The sequence below is a fragment of the Bombina bombina genome, chromosome 2, assembly GCF_027579735.1.
Source record: "Bombina bombina isolate aBomBom1 chromosome 2, aBomBom1.pri, whole genome shotgun sequence".
NCBI lineage: Eukaryota > Metazoa > Chordata > Amphibia > Anura > Bombinatoridae > Bombina > Bombina bombina.
The window spans coordinates 640,324,885-640,345,150 of NC_069500.1; the positions used below are offsets into that span (position 1 = coordinate 640,324,885).

Genomic DNA, 20,266 nt, shown 5'->3' on the forward strand with positions numbered 1-20,266 from the left:
ATTTTAAATGGCACCGGAGTGTGCTGTTTTTCTATCTCAGGCAGTATTTGGAAGAAGAAACTGCCTGCGTTTTTTATCTATGATCTTAGCAGGCGTAACTAAGATCCACTGGCTGTTCTCGACATTCTGAGGAGTGGGGTAACTTCAGAAACTGGGAATAGCATGCGGGGTCCTCCGCAAATGAGGTATGTGCAGTACTTTATTTTCTGGGAATGGAATTGACTAAGAAAATACTGCTGTTACCGTATGATGTAAGTACAGCCTTAAATGCAGTAGTAGCAACTGGTATCAGGCTGATAAATGTATATTCTAGGGACTAGAATTTGACTGAGAAAATACTGTTAACTCTGAAATAATACCTAAGCCTTCTCTGCAGTGGTAGCAACTGGTAGCAGGCTTAGTGATAGCTTTGCATGACATTGAAAAATTTTGTTTTTTAATAAAACGTTTACTGGAATGTTATTCGTTTTTTTGTGAGGTACTTTGGTGATAAATCGCTTTGGGCATGTTTTTTTCCACATGGCTAACATATTTTTCTACATGGAAACAGTTATATCAGGGCTCCCACTGTTGTGATTGGAGTGGGAGGGCCCTTGTTTTAGCGCCTTGTTGCGCAGTTAAAATTATTGCACAGTCTTTCTGCTTCTTCCTCCTTGATCCAGGACGTCTCTAGAGAGCTCAGGGGTCTGCAAATTTCATTTGTGAGGGAGGTAATCAGTCACAGCAGATCTGTGACAGTGTGCTGACTGTGATTAAAAGCGTTAAATCTTAATTGATATCTGTTTTATCCGTTTTGGGTATCGAGGGGTTAATCATCCTTTTGCTAATGGGTGCAATCCTCTGCTAATAGTACACTTCTTGTTAAGAATTGTTTAATTATATCTGTATTTTTGAAGCGCTGCAGCGTTTTTTTATATTGCTTGTAAAACTTATTGAAAGTGATTTCCAAGCTTGTTAGTTTCATTGCTAAGTCTGTTTTAAACATGTCTGATTCAGAGGAAGCTGTTTGTTCATCATGTTCAAAAGCCAGTGTGGAGCCCAATAGAACGATGTGTACCAATTGTATTGATATTGCTTTCAATAAATGTCAATCTGTACCGATAAAGAAGCTATCACCAGACAACGAGGGGGAAGTTATGCCGCCTAACTCTCCTCACGTGTCAGTACCTGCGTCTCCCGCTCGGGAGATGCGTAGGATTGAGACACCTAGTACATCTAGGCCCTTACAAATCACTTTACATGATATGGCTAATGTTATGAAAGAAGTATTATATAATATGCCCGAATTAAGGGGCAAACGCGATAGCTCTGGGTTAAGGACAGAGCGCGCTGATGACACGAGAGCCATGTCTGATACTGCGTCACAACTTGCAGAACATGAGGACGGTGAGCTTCATTCTGTCGGTGACGGTTCTGATTCGGGGAGACCGGATTCAGAAATTTCAAATTTTAAATTTAAGCTTGAGAACCTCCGTGTGTTACTAGGGGAGGTATTAGCGGCTCTGAATGATTGCGACACGGTGGCAATTCCAGAGAAATTGTGTAGGTTGGATAGATACTATGCGGTACCGGTGTGTACTGACGTTTTTCCTATACCAAAAAGACTTACAGAAATTATCAGTAAGGAGTGGGATAGACCCGGTGTGCCTTTTTCCCCTCCCCCGATATTTAGAAAAATGTTCCCTATAGACGCCACCACACGAGACTTATAGCAGACGGTCCCTAAGGTGGAGGGAGCAGTTTCTACGTTAGCCAAGCGTACCACTATCCCGGTGGAGGATAGCTGTGCTTTCTCAGATCCAATGGATAAAAAATTAGAGGGTTATCTTAAGAAAATGTTTGTTCAACAGGGTTTTATATTGCAGCCTCTTGCATGCATTGCGCCTGTCACGGCTACAGCGGCATTCTGGTTTGAGTCTCTGGAAGAGGCGATTCGCACAGAGCCGTTGGATGAGGCCTTGAGCAAAGTTAGAACCCTTAAGCAAGCTAATGCGTTTGTTTCAGATGCCGTAGTACATCTAACCAAACTTACGGCTAAAAATTCTGGATTCGCCATACAGGCGCGCAGAGCGCTCTGGCTTAAATCCTGGTCAGCGGATGTAACTTCCAAGTCTAAACTGCTTAACATTCCTTTCTTTCATGTAATTAACAAGAGTCCATGAGCTAGTGACGTATGGGATATACATTCCTACCAGGAGGGGCAAAGTTTCCCAAACCTTAAAATGCCTATAAATACACCCCTCACCACACCCACAAATCAGTTTTACAAACTTTGCCTCCAAGGGAGGTGGTGAAGTAAGTTTGTGCTAGATTCTACGTTGATATGCGCTCCGCAGCAAGTTGGAGCCCGGTTTTCCTCTCAGCGTGCAGTGAATGTCAGAGGGATGTGAAGAGAGTATTGCCTATTGAATGCAGTGATCTCCTTCTACGGGGTCTATTTCATAAGGTTCTCTGTTATCGGTCGTAGAGATTCATCTCTTACCTCCCTTTTCAGATCGACGATATACTCTTATATTTACCATTTCCTCTACTGATTCTCGTTTCAGTACTGGTTTGGCTTTCTACAAACATGTAGATGAGTGTCCTGGGGTAAGTAAGTCTTATTTTCTGTGACACTCTAAGCTATGGTTGGGCACTTTATTTATAAAGTTCTAAATATATGTATTCAAACATTTATTTGCCTTGACTCAGAATGTTCAACTTTCCTTATTTCCAGACAGTCAGTTTCATATTTGGGATTATGCTTTAAATTATCATATTTTTTCTTACCTCAAAAATTTGACTTTTTTCCCTGTGGGCTGTTAGGCTCGCGGGGGCTGAAAATGCTTCATTTTATTGCGTCATTCTTGGCGCGGACTTTTTTGGCGCAAAAATTCTTTTCCGTTTCCGGCGTCATACGTGTCGCCGGAAGTTGCGTCATTTTTGACGTTATTTTGCGCCAAAAATGTCGGCGTTCCGGATGTGGCGTCATTTTTGGCGCCAATAGCATTTAGGCGCCAAATAATGTGGGCGTCTTATTTGGCGCCAAAAAATATGGGCGTCGCTTTTGTCTCCACATTATTTCAGTCTCATTTTTCATTTGCTTCTGGTTGCTAGAAGCTTGATGTTTGGCATTTTTTTCCCATTCCTGAAACAGTCTTATAAGGAATTTGATCTATTTTGCTTTATATGTTGTTTTTTCTCTTACATATTGCAAGATGTCTCACGTTGCATCTGAGCCAGAAGATACTACAGGAAAACCACTGCCTGCTGGATCTACCAAAGCTAAGTGTATCTGCTGTAAACTTTTGGTAGCTATTCCTCCAGCTGTTGTTTGTAATAATTGTCATGACAAACTTGTTAAAGCAGATAATATTTCCTTTAGTGATGTACCATTGCCTGTTGCAGTTCGCTCAACATCTAAGGTGCAGAATGTTCCTGATAACATAAGAGATTTTGTTTCTGAATCCATAAAGAAGGCTTTGTCTGTTATTTCTCCTTCTAGTAAACGTAAAAAGTCTTTTAAATCTTCTCTCTCTACAGATGAATTTTTAAATGAACACCATCATTCTGATTCTTTGGACTCTTCTGGTTCAGAGGATTCTATCTCAGAGATTGATGCTGATAAATCTTCATATTTATTTAAGATGGAATTTATTCGCTCTTTACTTAAAGAAGTACTAATTGCTTTAGAAATAGAGGATTCTAGTCCTCTTGATACTAATTCTATACGTTTGGATAAGGTTTTTAAAGCTCCTGCGGTTATTCCAGAAGTCTTTCCTGTTCCTAATGCTATTTCTGCAGTAATTTCTAAGGAATGGGATAAATTGGGTAATTCATTTACTCCTTCTAAACGTTTTAAGCAATTATATCCTGTTCCGCCTGACAGGTTAGAATTTTGGGACAAAATCCCTAAAGTTGATGGGGCTATTTCTACCCTTGCTAAACGTACTACCATTCCTACGTCAGATGGTACCTCGTTTAAGGATCCTTTAGATAGAAAAATTGAATCTTTTCTAAGAAAAGCTTATCTATGTTCAGGTAATCTTCTTAGACCTGCTATATCATTGGCTGATGTTGCTGCAGCTTCAACTTTTTGGTTGGAAACTCTAGCGCAACAAGTAACAAATCGTGATTCTCATGATATTATTATTCTTCTCCAGCATGCTAATAATTTCATCTGTGATGCCATTTTTGATATTATTAGAGTTGATGTTAGGTTTATGTCTCTGGCTATCTTAGCCAGAAGAGCTTTATGGCTTAAGACCTGGAATGCTGATATGGCTTCTAAATCAACTCTACTTTCCATTTCTTTCCAGGGAAACAAATTATTTGGTTCTCAGTTGGATTCTATTATTTCAACTGTTACTGGTGGGAAAGGAACTTTTTTACCACAGGATAAAAAGTCTAAAGGTAAAAACAGGGCTAACAATCGTTTTCGTTCCTTTCGTTTCAACAAAGAACAAAAGCCTGATCCTTCGTCCTCAGGAGCAGTTTCAGTTTGGAAACCATCTCCAGTCTGGAATAAATCCAAGCCTGCTAGAAAGGCAAAGCCTGCTTCTAAGTTCACATGAAGGTACGGCCCTCATTCCAGTTCAGCTGGTAGGGGGCAGGTTACGTTTTTTCAAAGAAATTTGGATCAATTCTGTTCACAATCTTTGGATTCAGAACATTGTTTCAGAAGGGTACAGAATTGGTTTCAAGATGAGACCTCCTGCAAAGAGATTTTTTTCTTTCCCATGTCCCAGTAAATCCAGTGAAAGCTCAAGCATTTCTGAATTGTGTTTCAGATCTAGAGTTGGCTGGAGTAATTATGCCAGTTCCAGTTCCGGAACAGGGGATGGGGTTTTATTCAAATCTCTTCATTGTACCAAAGAAGGAGAATTCCTTCAGACCAGTTCTGGATCTAAAATTATTGAATCGTTATGTAAGGATACCAACGTTCAAGATGGTAACTGTAAGGACTATATTGCCTTTTGTTCAGCAAGGGAATTATATGTCCACAATAGATTTACAGGATGCATATCTGCATATTCCGATTCATCCAGATCATTATCAGTTCCTGAGATTCTCTTTTCTAGACAAGCATTACCAATTTGTGGCTCTACCGTTTGGCCTTGCTACAGCTCCAAGAATTTTCACAAAGATTCTCGGTGCCCTTCTGTCTGTAATCAGAGAACAGGGTATTGTGGTATTTCCTTATTTGGACGATATCTTGGTACTTGCTCAGTCTTTACATTTAGCAGAGTCTCATACGAATCGACTTGTGTTGTTTCTTCAAGATCATGGTTGGAGGATCAATTTACCAAAAAGTTCTTTGATTCCTCAAACAAGGGTAACCTTTCTGGGTTTCCAGATAGATTCAGTGTCCATGACTCTGTCTTTAACAGACAAGAGACGTCTAAAATTGATTACAGCCTGTCGAAACCTTCAGTCTCAATCATTCCCTTCGGTAGCCTTATGCATGGAAATTCTAGGTCTTATGACTGCTGCATCGGACGCGATCCCCTTTGCTCGTTTTCACATGCGACCACTTCAGCTCTGTATGCTGAACCAATGGTGCAGGGATTACACGAAGATATATCAATTAATATCTTTAAAACCGATTGTTCGGCACTCTCTAACGTGGTGGACAGATCACCTTCGTTTAATTCAGGGGGCTTCTTTTGTTCTTCCGACCTGGACTGTAATTTCAACAGATGCAAGTCTCACAGGTTGGGGAGCTGTGTGGGGATCTCTGACGGCACAAGGAGTTTGGGAATCTCAGGAGGTGAGATTACCGATCAATATCTTGGAACTCCGTGCAGTTTTCAGAGCTCTTCAGTTTTGGCCTCTTCTGAAGAGAGAATCGTTCATTTGTTTTCAGACAGACAATGTCACAACTGTGGCATACATCAATCATCAAGGAGGGACTCACAGTCCTCTGGCTATGAAAGAAGTATCTCGAATTTTGGTTTGGGCGGAATCCAGCTCCTGTCTAATCTCTGCGGTTCATATCCCAGGTGTAGACAATTGGGAAGCGGATTATCTCAGTCGCCAAACGTTGCATCCGGGCGAATGGTCTCTTCACCCAGAGGTATTTCTTCAGATTGTTCAAATGTGGGGGCTCCCAGAGATAGATCTGATGGCCTCTCATCTAAACAAGAAACTTCCCAGGTATCTGTCCAGATCCCGGGATCCTCAGGCGGAGGCAGTGGATGCATTATCACTTCCTTGGAAGTATCATCCTGCCTATATCTTTCCGCCTCTAGTTCTTCTTCCAAAAGTAATCTCCAAGATTCTGAGGGAATGCTCGTTTGTTCTGCTAATAGCTCTGGCATGGCCTCACAGGTTTTGGTATGCGGATCTTGTACGGATGGCATCTTGCCAACCATGGACTCTTCCGTTAAGACCAGACCTTCTGTCACAAGGTCCTTTTTTCCATCCGGATCTGAAATCCTTAAATTTAAAGGTATGGAGATTGAACGCTTGATTCTTGGTCATAGAGGTTTCTCTGACTCCGTGATTAATACTATGTTACAGGCTCGTAAATCTGTATCTCGAGAGATATATTATAGAGTCTGGAAGACTTATATTTCTTGGTGTCTTTCTCATCATTTTTCTTGGCATTCTTTTAGAATACCAAGAATTTTACAGTTTCTTCAGGATGGTTTAGATAAGGGTTTGTCCGCAAGTTCTTTGAAAGGACAAATCTCCGCTCTTTCTGTTCTTTTTCACAGAAAGATTGCTATTCTTCCTGATATTCATTGTTTTGTACAAGCTTTGGTTCGTATAAAACCTGTCATTAAGTCAATTTCTCCTCCTTGGAGTTTGAATTTGGTTCTGGGAGCTCTTCAAGCTCCTCCGTTTGAACCTATGCATTCATTGGACATTAAATTACTTTCTTGGAAAGTTTTGTTCCTTTTGGCCATCTCTTCTGCTAGAAGAGTTTCTGAATTATCTGCTCTTTCGTGTGAGTCTCCTTTTCTGATTTTTCATCAGGATAAGGCGGTGTTGCGAACTTCTTTTGAATTTTTACCTAAAGTTGTGAATTCCAACAACATTAGTAGAGAAATTGTGGTTCCTTCATTATGTCCTAATCCTAAGAATTCTAAGGAGAAATCATTGCATTCTTTGGATGTTGTTAGAGCTTTGAAATATTATGTTGAAGCTACGAAATCTTTCCGTAAGACTTCTAGTCTATTTGTTATCTTTTCCGGTTCTAGGAAAGGCCAGAAAGCTTCTGCCATTTCTTTGGCATCTTGGTTGAAATCTTTAATTCATCTTGCCTATGTTGAGTCGGGTAAAATTCCGCCTCAGAGAATTACAGCTCATTCTACTAGGTCAGTATCTACTTCCTGGGCGTTTAGGAATGAAGCTTCGGTTGACCAGATCTGCAAAGCAGCAACTTGGTCCTCTTTGCATACTTTTACTAAATTCTACCATTTTGATGTATTTTCTTCTTCTGAAGCAGTTTTTGGTAGAAAAGTTCTTCAGGCAGCGGTTTCAGTTTGAATCTTCTGCTTATGTTTTTTGTTAAACTTTATTTTGGGTGTGGATTATTTTCAGCAGGAATTGGCTGTCTTTATTTTATCCCTCCCTCTCTAGTGACTCTTGTGTGGAAAGATCCACATCTTGGGTAGTCATTATCCCATACGTCACTAGCTCATGGACTCTTGTTAATTACATGAAAGAAAACATAATTTATGTAAGAACTTACCTGATAAATTCATTTCTTTCATATTAACAAGAGTCCATGAGGCCCACCCTTTTTTGTGGTGGTTATGATTTTTTTGTATAAAGCACAATTATTCCAATTCCTTATTTTATATGCTTCGCACTTTTTTTCTTATCACCCCACTTCTTGGCTATTCGTTAAACTGATTTGTGGGTGTGGTGAGGGGTGTATTTATAGGCATTTTAAGGTTTGGGAAACTTTGCCCCTCCTGGTAGGAATGTATATCCCATACGTCACTAGCTCATGGACTCTTGTTAATATGAAAGAAATGAATTTATCAGGTAAGTTCTTACATAAATTATGTTTTCAAAGGGCAGACCTTATTCGGGCCCGGCTTGAAGGAAATTATTGCTGACATTACGGGAGGTAAGGGCCACGCCATTCCTCAGGACAGGGCCAAACCAAAGGCCAAACAGTCTAATTTTCGTGCCTTTCGTAACTTCAAGGCAGGAGCAGCATTGACTTCCTCCACTCCAAAACAGGAAGGAACTACTGCTCGTTACAGACAAGGTTGGAAAGGCAACCAGTCATGGAACAAGGGCAAGCAGGCCAGAAAGCCTACTCCCGCCCCTAAGACAGCATGAAGTCAGGGCCCCCTATCCAGAGACGGATTTAGTGGGGGCAGACTTTCTCTCTTTGCCCAGGCTTGGGCAAGAGATGTGCAGGATCCCTGGACGTCAAAGATTATATCTCAGGGATACCTTCTGGATTTCAAATCCTCTCCTCCACAAGGGTTGTTCCATCTTTCGAGGTTATCGACAAACCTAGTAAAGAGAGAGGCATTTCTACAATGTGTACAAGACCTCTTAATCATGGGGGTGATCCACTCAGTTCCGCGATCGGAACAGGGACAAGGATTTTACTCAAATCTATTTGTGGTTCCCAAAAAAGAGGGAACCTTCAGACCAATCTTGGACTTAAAGATCTTAAACAAATTCCTAAGGGTACCATCGTTCAAGATGGAAACCATTCGAACCATCCTACCCATGATCCAAGAGGGTCAATATATGACCACGGTGGACTTAAAGGATGCTTACCTTCATATACCGATTCACAAGGATCATTATCGGTACCTGAGGTTTGCCTTTCTAGACAGGCATTACCAAGTTGTGGCTCTTCCCTTCGGGTTAGCCACGGCCCCGAGAATTTTTACGAATGTTCTGGGCTCACTTCTGGCGGTACTAAGACCACGAGGCATAGCGGTGGCTCCGTACCTAGACGACATTCTGATACAAGCGTCAAGTTTTCAGAATGCAAAGTCTCATACAGAGATAGTTCTAGCATTTCTGAGGTCGCATGGGTGGAAAGTGAACGTGGAAAAGAGTTCTCTGTTACCACTCACACGGGTTCCTTTTCTAGGGACTCTTATAGATTCTGTAGAGATGAAGATTTAACTGACGGAGTCCAGGTTATCAAAGATTCTCAATGCTTGCCGTGTCCTTCATTCCATTCCAAGCCCATCGGTAGCTCAGTGCATGGAGGTAATCGGCTTAATGGTAGCGGCAATGGACATAGTGCCATTTGCGCGCCTGCATCTCAGACCGCTGCAACTATGCATGCTCAGTCAATGGAACGGGGATTACTCAGATCTGTCCCCTTTGCTAAATCTGGACCAGGAGACCAGAGATTCGCTTCTCTGGTGGTTGTCACCGTTTCATCTGTCCAAAGGAATGACCTTTCGCAGGCCAGATTGGACGATTGTAACAACGGATGCCAGCCTTCTAGGCTGGGGAGCAGTCTGGAATTCCCTGAAGGCTCAGGGATCGTGGACTCAGGAGGAGAAACTCCTCCCAATAAACATTCTAGAATTAAGAGCAATATTCAATGCTCTTCTGGCTTGGCCTCAGTTAGCGAAGCTGAGGTTCATCAGATTTCAGTCGGACAATATCACGACTGTGGCTTACATCAATCATCAAGGGGGAACCAGGAGTTCCCTAGCGATGTTGGAAGTCTCGAAGATAATTCGCTGGGCAGAGTCTCACTCTTGCCACCTGTCAGCGATTCACATCCCAGGCGTAGAGAACTGGGAGGCGGATTTCCTAAGTCACCAGACTTTTCATCCGGGAGAGTGGGAACTTCACCCGGAGGTATTTGCTCAACTGATTCGTCGTTGGGGCAAACCGGATCTGGATCTCATGGCATCTCGCCAGAACGCAAAGCTTCCTTGTTACGGATCCAGGTCCAGGGACCCGGTAGCGGTGCTGGTAGATGCATTAGCAGCCCCTTGGGTTTTCAACATAGCTTATGTGTTTCCACCATTTCCGTTGCTACCTCGGCTGATTGCCAGGATCAAACAGGAGAGGGCATCGGTAATTCTGATAGCGCCTGCGTGGCCACGCAGGACCTGGTATGCAGACCTAGTGGACATGTCGTCCTGTCCACCGTGGTCTCTTCCTCTGAGGCAGGACCTTCTAATTCAGGGTCCTTTCAACCATCCAAACCTAATTTCTCTGAGGCTGACTGCCTGGAAATTGAACGCTTGATTCTATCAAAGCGTGGGTTTTCGGATTCGGTTATTGATACATTAATACAGGCTCGGAAACCTGTGACAAGAAAAATGTACCATAAGATATGGCGTAAATATTTATATTGGTGCGAATCCAAGAGTTACTCATGGAGTAAGGTTAGGATTCCTAGGATATTAGCTTTTCTACAAGAGGGTTTAGAAAAGGGTTTATCCGCTAGTTCGCTAAAGGGACAGATTTCAGCTCTGTCTATTCTTTTACACAAACGTCTGGCAGAGCATCCAGACGTCCAGGCCTTTTGTCAGGCTTTGGCTAGAATTAAGCCTGTTTTTAAAGCTGTTGCTCCTCCGTGGAGCTTAAACTTGGTTCTTAAAGTTCTTCAGGGTGTTCCGTTTGAACCCCTTCATTCCATTGATATTAAGCTTTTATCTTGGAAAGTTTTGTTTTTGATGGCTATTTCCTCGGCTCGAAGAGTCTGAGTTATCTGCCTTACATTGTGATTCTCCTTATCTGATCTTTCATTCAGATAAGGTAGTTCTGCGTACTAAACCTGGGTTTTTGCCTAAGGTTGTTTCTAACAGGAATATCAATCAAGAGATTGTTGTTCCATCATTATGTCCTAATCCTTCTTCAAAGAAGGAACGTCTTTTGCATAATCTAGACGTGGTCCGTGCTCTGAAGTTCTACTTACAGGCAACTAAAGATTTTAGACAAACTTCTTCTCTGTTTGTCGTTTACTCTGGACAGAGGAGAGGTCAAAAGGCTTCGGCTACCTCTCTCTCTTTTTGGCTTCGTAGCATAATACGTTTAGCCTATGAGACTGCTGGACAGCAGCCTCCTGAAAGAATTACAGCTCATTCCACTAGAGCTGTGGCTTCCACCTGGGCCTTTAAGAATGAGGCCTCTGTTGAACAGATTTGCAAGGCTGCAACTTGGTCTTCACTTCATACTTTTTCCAAATTTTACAAATTTGACACTTTCGCTTCTTCGGAGGCTGGTTTTGGGAGAAAGGTTCTACAGGCAGTGGTTCCTTCTGTTTAATGTTCCTGCCTTGTCCCTCCCATCATCCGTGTACTTAGCTTTGGTATTGGTATCCCATAAGTAATGGATGACCCGTGGACTGAACACACTTAACAAGAGAAAACATAATTTATGCTTACCTGATAAATTTATTTCTCTTGTAGTGTGTTCAGTCCACGGCCCGCCCTGTCTTTTTCAGGCTGGTTCTAAATTTTAAAATTATAACTCCAGTCACCACTGCACCTTATAGTTTCTCCTTTCTCATCTTGTTTCGGTCGAATGACTGGATATGACATGTGAGGGGAGGAGCTATATAGCAGCTCTGCTTGGGTGATCCTCTTGCAACTTCCTGTTGGGAAGGAGAATATATCCCATAAGTAATGGATGACCCGTGGACTGAACACACTACAAGAGAAATAAATTTATCAGGTAAGCATAAATTATGTTTTCTAATTTACTCCTATTATCAAATTATTTTAATTATCTTGGTATCTTTATTTGAAATGCAAGAATGTAAGTTTAGATGCCGGCCCATTTTTAGTGAACACACTGTGCTGTTCTTGCTGATTGATGTGTAAATTCACCTACCAATAAATAAGTGCTTTCCATGGTCCTGAACCAAAAAAATAACTTAGATGCCTTCTTTTTAAAATAAAGAAAGCAAGAGAACGAAGAAAAATTGATAACAGGAGTAATTTAGAAAGTTGTTTAAAATTGCATGCTCTATCTGAATCACGAAAGAAAAAAAATTGTGTTCAGTGTCCCTTTAAGATCTTTCTTTAGGTCCCTTAGTTCTTCTTTGATAAAGGATTTTAGTGACTCTAGATCTATTTTTTTTGAGGGTAGATCTGCTATTTGAGACTGAATAGTAAGCATGGGGGTTCTGCTGGATAGAGAGAGTGTTTGATTGGAAGCTTGATAATGTGTTCTCCTGTGATTGTGTGGCTCCTGTGTTAGATTGTTCAGATCGTTCTAACGTAGGTGTAAGTGCAGCTATGCTGCGTTATATTGTTCCTGACTGGTCCTGCAGCAGTAGTGAATTGCCTTGGTAACCGCTTATTGTAATATCAGTACAAGTGCTGTTGCTCTGCGGTGAAATGCTTCTATCCGACCTTATAGCTGTGATGTTTTGCTTACTATTGCTGCTGTGATGTTGGGGGTATTTGCAGCCGATGTTGTGCTTGTGTATTACTCACATTTGTTTGCGCCGTTATGTCTCACGTTTGCCTAATCTGGCAATGTGGCTGTAAATTAGTAAGCCGCTGTGAGGGCAGAGGCCCTCGTTTTGTATCTCAGTCCCTAGATTACTCTGTTTAAAAAACAACAGATGAAGGTGGCACACTTTCAAGAAATGAAACCTTTAGTGGAAGAGCAACGTTTCGGGACTCCTGTCCCTTTCTCAAGCTAATACATGTAATGGTGTAATCAAAGGCAATACTATCTCATATCCCCACACTGGTAAACAATTCTATGTATCTGGTTACTACACTTGGGAGCAGGGGCGTATTTAGGTTGTATGCTGCCCTAGGCACTCAAAACTCTGCTGCCCCCCCCACCCACCCCAGGTTTAAGGCCTTTTTTTTTTAGACATAATATTTTTGGGGCAGGGTGTAAAAAAATAAAAAAATTATGTCTTTTTAAGTAGATGTTCACCAGGGCTTGCATTCACTCTGGTCACACACACACACACACACACACACACACACACACACACACACACACACACACACACACATATATATATATATATATATATATATATATATATATATATATATATATATATATTAAGACATTATTTTGCAAGTCAGATGATTAAAGTGTTTATATCAGAAAAAAATATCATTCACTGTATGATAGTTTGTCAGTAGGTAGTTGTTTAACCTTAAACATCTTCTTTGGTGATTGACAGTTATTTAAGCAAAATATCTGCTTGGATAAATATGTAATGAATATACAAACTGGCCTTTCAAAGTACTTAAAAAATACAACAGTAGTTATGATAGGTTTAGGAATTGTATCCTAGGGGATAAAGTCACATGATACAATCATAATAAAGTATATACTTGTGTTGTTTCTGAATGTATTAAATGCATACAACATATTTTCAGTTGTGTTTTAAGTCACATAGTTGTATAGATTCAGCAATAAATACTTATTCTTTGCATGTATGACAGATAGACAAACAGTAAATGTACAAGTATTTAGTGACTAATCCGTTTAAGTATTTTAATGCCTAATGAAGATGTATTGAAGGGAGAAAGGCATATGCTGTTTCACAGTGGTCACTTTGTAGTGCACACTGCACTGTGTAGTCTGTGTCAGTCTCAACCACGAGGTGGATCCAGGAAGAACACCGCATTCCCTCTCAGTCTAGCACAGGCTGCGCAAGTTAGCTCCGCCTCCACTGTCACCACGTCATGCGCACCCACATACAATCCCATAGGATAGCAATAGCCGGCCAGCCATTTAAGTCATTTGTAATTGGTTGATTTAGCCACCCGGCCCTGAGTTCAGTAGAGTGGCCCTAGGGACTCAAAATTCTGCTGCCCCTTAAAAATCTGCTGCCCTAGGCACCGGCCTCGTTGGCCTATGCCTTAATACGCCCCTGCTTGGGAGTCTTCCTATTTAGTTTATGCCCTTAAATGTCCATGTGGCCTCTTATACATCGGGGAGACCACCCAAAAGTCAGAGATAGGGTACGCAAGCACAAGTCTACCATTAGAAATGAGTCCACGACTCATTTACCAGTACCTGCCCATTTTATTAAAATGGGAAACCAAGCTAACCAACTCAGGTTTATGGTTATAGACAAGGCCCCTAAAAATGCCAGGGGAGGGGATAGAACCAAAGATCTCCTATACAAGGAAGCAAAATGGATATGGCACCTTAACACTATGCATCCTAAAGGCCTGAATAGAGATTTTAATTTACTTCCATTAATCTGATGTTTGTTCTTACACTAAAATTAGTTAATTCAATTTACAGCCAAGACTGCTGGAACTTCTTGCAGCACGGACGTATATATATGCCATGTGGTACGATAGGCAAAATACTGCATGACGTATATATATATATCACTTATAATTTATGAGAAGACAAAGTGACATAAAATAATATCACTTTAACAAAGACTGGGATTTCAGCACTCTTTTAATAATAAATGACGCAACACTCTCATGATATAGTATCAAACTTGTGGGTTTATTACGTGTCAGATATACCCAAAAGACTACGAACTTGACTTGTAGAATATAATAATCAACACACAAAATACAGTACAGTGAATATAAAAATTGATTCCATATCTTCTAGAATTACTCCTAGAACATAACAGGACCGGTCCCAATTTCAACCACACCTCTACTAATGTGAACCTGTATAGTTAGTAAAGGATAAATATATTGAGACTTAAATGAGTCATCAAGTCTTATTAAGTTTAGGTCAGTGAAACCAGACTTATATATATCCTTTCTAGCTAAACGTGGTATTCAGCAAAAAGTTTAGACGTACAAATTAATAACGTGCATACATGATAATATTGCACTAACATATGTCTATATATTCAATTATAGTTTAACATAGACCAATATTGTACAACACAACTGAAAAGCCACTATTATGTTTCACATTGCAATAGGAGCTAGCATTAGAGTATCAGAAAAAAAGCTGCTAAAAATGGAAAGACAGCTTTTATCCTTAAATATTGCTCTATTTGTTTGAAGCTGAAATTCCTTGCTCAGAGCTGTTGTTACTGCAAGGTAAAATCGTGCATGCATATAGGAGCCAAGCGTAGAGTTGTATCAGTAAGTTAGTAAATTCACCAAACCAGGTTGGGAAAGCTGTTGTTACTGCAGTGTAAAAGCATGCATGCAATTAAAGCCAAGCGTGGTGGTGTGTCAATATGTTAGAAAGTTCACCAAACCAAGTTGGGATATCGACACTACACAGCTGGGAGGCTTAGGCAGTCAATGAAGCAAAGAGAATTGTAGCCAAAATTTAACTTGAAAGCAAAGACAGCAAATTATGTAGCGGAAAAGGTACAGGAGGATACTTATGTTTAACATACTGTACCCCTCTGTCGACTGCACCTTTTCCTGTTAGATTGACAATCTCTTCAAGCAATCTGTGCCAGGATCTTCATACTTTCGATGGATGAGAAAAATCTTTTATTTCTTTCTCTACTCCTTTTTTCTTGAAGAGCGCCTCACAGGCTTCCTTGCTTGCCGTCTTATAACGGATAGTTTTCCCAGAGCATAGAGCCTCCTTTGATCCACAGCTGGGCATTCAGCTTTCAAACTTGCCGCTTATCGAAAACAGCTTACTCAGACGCTAGCTCCTTCAGCGTGGTAGATCACATGGGTCCGGTCAGCCAATAGCCGACGCGCGTTTCACCCCCTCGTCATAGAGAGATAGACGGGACTTCCTCAGGGGGTGACGAGGGGGTGAAACGCGCGTCGGCTATTGGCTGACCGGACCCATGTGATCTACCACGCTGAAGGAGCTAGCGTCTGAGTAAGCTGTTTTCGATAAGCGGCAAGTTTGAAAGCTGAATGCCCAGCTGTGGATCAAAGGAGGCTCTATGCTCTGGGAAAACTATCCGTTATAAGACGGCAAGCAAGGAAGCCTGTGAGGCGCTCTTCAAGAAAAAAGGAGTAGAGAAAGAAATAAAAGATTTTTCTCATCCATCGAAAGTATGAAGATCCTGGCACAGATTGCTTGAAGAGATTGTCAATCTAACAGGAAAAGGTGCAGTCGACAGAGGGGTACAGTATATTAAACATAAGTATCCTCCTGTACCTTTTCCGCTACATAATTTGCTGTCTTTGCTTTCAAGTTAAATTTTGGCTACAATTCTCTTTGCTTCATTGACTGCCTAAGCCTCCCAGCTGTGTAGTGTCGATATCCCAACTTGGTTTGGTGAACTTTCTAACATATTGACACACCACCACGCTTGGCTTTAATTGCATGCATGCTTTTACACTGCAGTAACAACAGCTTTCCCAACCTGGTTTGGTGAATTTACTAACTTACTGATACAACTCTACGCTTGGCTCCTATATGCATGCACGATTTTACCTTGCAGTAACAACAGCTCTGAGCAAGGAATTTCAGCTTCAAACAAATAGAGCAATATTTAAGGATAAAAGCTGTCTTTCCATTTTTAGCAGCTTTTTTTCTGATACTCTAATGCTAGCTCCTATTGCAATGTGAAACATAATAGTGGCTTTTCAGTTGTGTTGTACAATATTGGTCTATGTTAAACTATAATTGAATATATAGACATATGTTAGTGCAATATTATCATGTATGCACGTTATTAATTTGTACGTCTAAACTTTTTGCTGAATACCACGTTTAGCTAGAAAGGATATATATAAGTCTGGTTTCACTGACCTAAACTTAATAAGACTTGATGACTCATTTAAGTCTCAATATATTTATCCTTTACTAACTATACAGGTTCACATTAGTAGAGGTGTGGTTGAAATTGGGACCGGTCCTGTTATGTTCTAGGAGTAATTCTAGAAGATATGGAATCAATTTTTATATTCACTGTACTGTATTTTGTGTGTTGATTATTATATTCTACAAGTCAAGTTCGTAGTCTTTTGGGTATATCTGACACGTAATAAACCCACAAGTTTGATACTATATCATGAGAGTGTTGCGTCATTTATTATTAAAAGAGTGCTGAAATCCCAGTCTTTGTTAAAGTGATATTATTTTATGTCACTTTGTCTTCTCATAAATTATAAGTGATTTCTATTGTATGGGTCTGCACCACATGCCTAGATACTGGTAAAATTCTAAAAAAAGTCCCAATAAAAAGAATTTTTCGAAAAACACTCCAATAAATTTTGCAATTTTTCCATTTACAAACTTTATTTTAGTATATATATATATATATATATATATATATATATATATATATATATATATATTCTCCAAGAAGCAGGCAGCTCACTGGTCTTTGCAGTAAAAGTACAAATTTATTTCTTCAGTTTAAAAAACAAACGTTTCGGCACTACATTGTGCCTTTGTCAATGTTACACAACAAGAATGTACAAAAGCAGAGTGCAACTAAGCACCCGAAATCAGACCCCGATTTCGGGTGCTTAGTTGCACTCTGCTTTTGTACATTCTTGTTGTGTAACATTGACAAAGGCACAATGTAGTGCCGAAACGTTTGTTTTTTAAACTGAAGAAATAAATTTGTACTTTTACTGCAAAGACCAGTGAGCTGCCTGCTTCTTGGAGAAACTATATATTGTACTAGCAGTGCACCGTGGCATTACTTATGGTATGATTGTGCAATCCTATCCATGATATTGTGTATATGTGTGTATATATATATATATATATATATATACATTTGGGTTAAGGAGTTAAAACTGTAAGCTCATCTGAACCATGGAAGTTTAATTTTAAGTTTCCCTTTAAATTAGAGGAAAAGCAGGATGTGTTTCCCAACACATAATGCTTTAAGCCAGCGAAAGTCTGTCTCAATTGTATTATTGTCATGAAAAGTTACTCATAAGGTGCTAATGATCTTAAAAATGTTGACCTATCCTTATGTATTGCAATCAGATGATTAAACCGATGGAAATATAACTATGGTTTGAAAAATGTTTTTGCTTTAGGTTCAAGGGTTGTCTGTTCTATTTTCATGGCTTCCGATATGAGATAAAAGCTTTGTGATATCTAATGTATTCGGATATTTAGCATGAGAACCTGTTGTTAATGGGGACGTTGTCTGTGTTTGGAGTTTCTCCAGGCCTTTTACATGCTACTTGCTATAGTGTCACATTTAAGTGAGTAGCTGTTGATGCATGTTGAAGTATCAACAGCTTACTGTTTTTCCATGTTTTTATTCATTAAGAACCTTGATAAAAAAAAACTGCTCTCATTCATAAATCTAACACACCATTCATTTAGAAATTTATCATGAGTATTTTAATGTTTGTGTAGTAATGTTTAATTAATTTGCGGAACTTCCTTCCTTGATCTGTTTGAAATCAGTTAAATGTAAGTGGGCCAAGTTTGTAATAGATTTTGTCAGCTATATATGAATCTTTGGACTTGGCGTATACATTTGTATTTATAAGCGCACACACACACACACACACACACACACACACACACACACACACACACACACATATATATATATATATATATATATATATATATATATATATATATATGTATATATATATATGTGTGTTTCATGTTTCCTATAAAATAATCATTTCCTTCTAGTGTATCTTTTTGAGCATTTATGCAACTAATATGTAAAAAAATAATATAATGTACAATGGCTGGCTTCTCAATATTGTAGTGTAATATGTGTGTATGTATGTATGTGTGTGTGTGTGTATATATATATGTATATATGTGTGTGTGTATATATATATATATATATATATATATGTGTGTGTGTGTGTGTAAATATATCTTTGTATGCATATAAATATCACATGAACGTCTCTATGTAAGAAAGGATATTTTATCTCACAATTTCCTAAGAGCTGCAGGTACAGGGGTAAAAACAGTAGCATGGTGAGTAGTAACTATAATACTGTAGTTGTACTCATAAGTTTATTTGTTGCACTAGTAAATCCTAGCATTTCACAGACGCTATGATTTTCTATAACTTTAAAGGGGACTTTCAGTTAAGTATAAAATACTTCATGCTGAAAGTTCCTTTATTTGTCTGCAGGGTTTTCCGTGCTGAGCGACTCAGGTCGCCCCCATTAGAACGCTATTTTGCAGTGAGGTGATCTTAGCCAATAGCATGCTATCTCTACGGCATAATGCCATCTGGCTCACACAGCTATTGTCTAAGAGGTGGAATCGTCACCTCATTGAAAAATAGCGTTCTGCCGTGGGCAGCTTGAGGCTCTCAGCATGGTGAACGCTGCAGACAAATAAAAGAACTTTCAGCATGAAGTATTTTATACTTCATGACTGAAAGCCCCCTTTATTTGTTGAACTGATAAATCCTAGAGTTTCACAGATGCTAGGATTTACCATCACTTTGATGTCCTTTTAAGATATACAGTGTCTTATTATTATGCTCTAACTTTGTTTTTTTTTTTTGTTTTTTTAGTGTGGATGAATTAAAATGTCATGACAATGAAGAAGCAGACCCTGAGGCCATTCCAGAAGACAGCAGTCTAGTTACTTTGGGGTATGCACAGTAAAATGAACGGTGCATTGTATGTGGCAATATCATTAGCGAGCCAATAAAATGTGATGGGTATTATTATTATTATTATTATCAGTTATTTGTAGAGTGCCAACAGATTCCGCAGCGCTAAAGACATGGATCTAATATGCAAGGTGACAGTTATGGGAATGCATAGTTTTACTGTTGTAAATTATCTCTCATGAAGGTGATCTACAAAGCAGCTGGGCTCTTAGGCTTACATGCTAAGGGCGTTCAAGGGGATAGCTAAAGCAGGAGAGGAACTAAGATGGGAGAATGTTAGTGTATATTATATGCATCCCTTAACAGGAGCAATTGAAAGTTTGAAAACTAGGGGAGAGTTGTGTAGAGTGAGGCAGAGAGTTCCACAAAATAGGGGCCAGTCTGGAGAATTCTTGTAGACAGGAATGTGTGAGGCGGTACCAAGAGTGGAGGTCATGAGCAGAACGAAGGGGAAGGGAGGTTTTCTGGAGACTAGGTTGGAGATATATGGTGGAGCAGTGTTTTTGAGAGCTTTAAAAGTTAGAGTCAGGATTTCTCCAACATTGGTGTGTCCGGTCCACGGCATCATCCTTACTTGTGGGAATATCTCTTCCCCAACAGGAAATGGCAAAGAGTCCCAGCAAAGCTGGCCATATAGTCCCTCCTAGGCTCCGCCCACCCCAGTCATTCTCTTTGCCGTTGCACAGGCAACATCTCCACGGATATGGTTAAGAGTATGTGGTGTTTAGTTGTAGTTTTTTATTCTACTATCAAGATTTTATTATTTTAAAATAGTGCTGGTATGTACTATTTACTCTGAAACAGAAAGAGATGAAGAGTTCTGTTTGTGAGAGGAAGATGATTTTAGCAGACAGTAACTAAAATCGATTG

At 39.9% G+C, this 20,266-nt stretch overlaps 1 protein-coding gene across 2 annotated transcripts in view; it reads left to right on the plus strand.

The window, feature by feature from the left end:
- SNAPC3 (small nuclear RNA activating complex polypeptide 3) overlaps positions 1 to 20,266 on the plus strand; it is a 334,648-nt gene that overhangs the window by 125,232 nt on the left and 189,150 nt on the right. For both annotated transcript variants that reach the window (XM_053702581.1, XM_053702580.1), the window contains exon 2: positions 19,295 to 19,375. In XM_053702581.1, the coding sequence (XP_053558556.1) occupies positions 19,295 to 19,375 (81 nt within the window). The remainder of the gene's footprint in view (positions 1 to 19,294; positions 19,376 to 20,266) is intronic.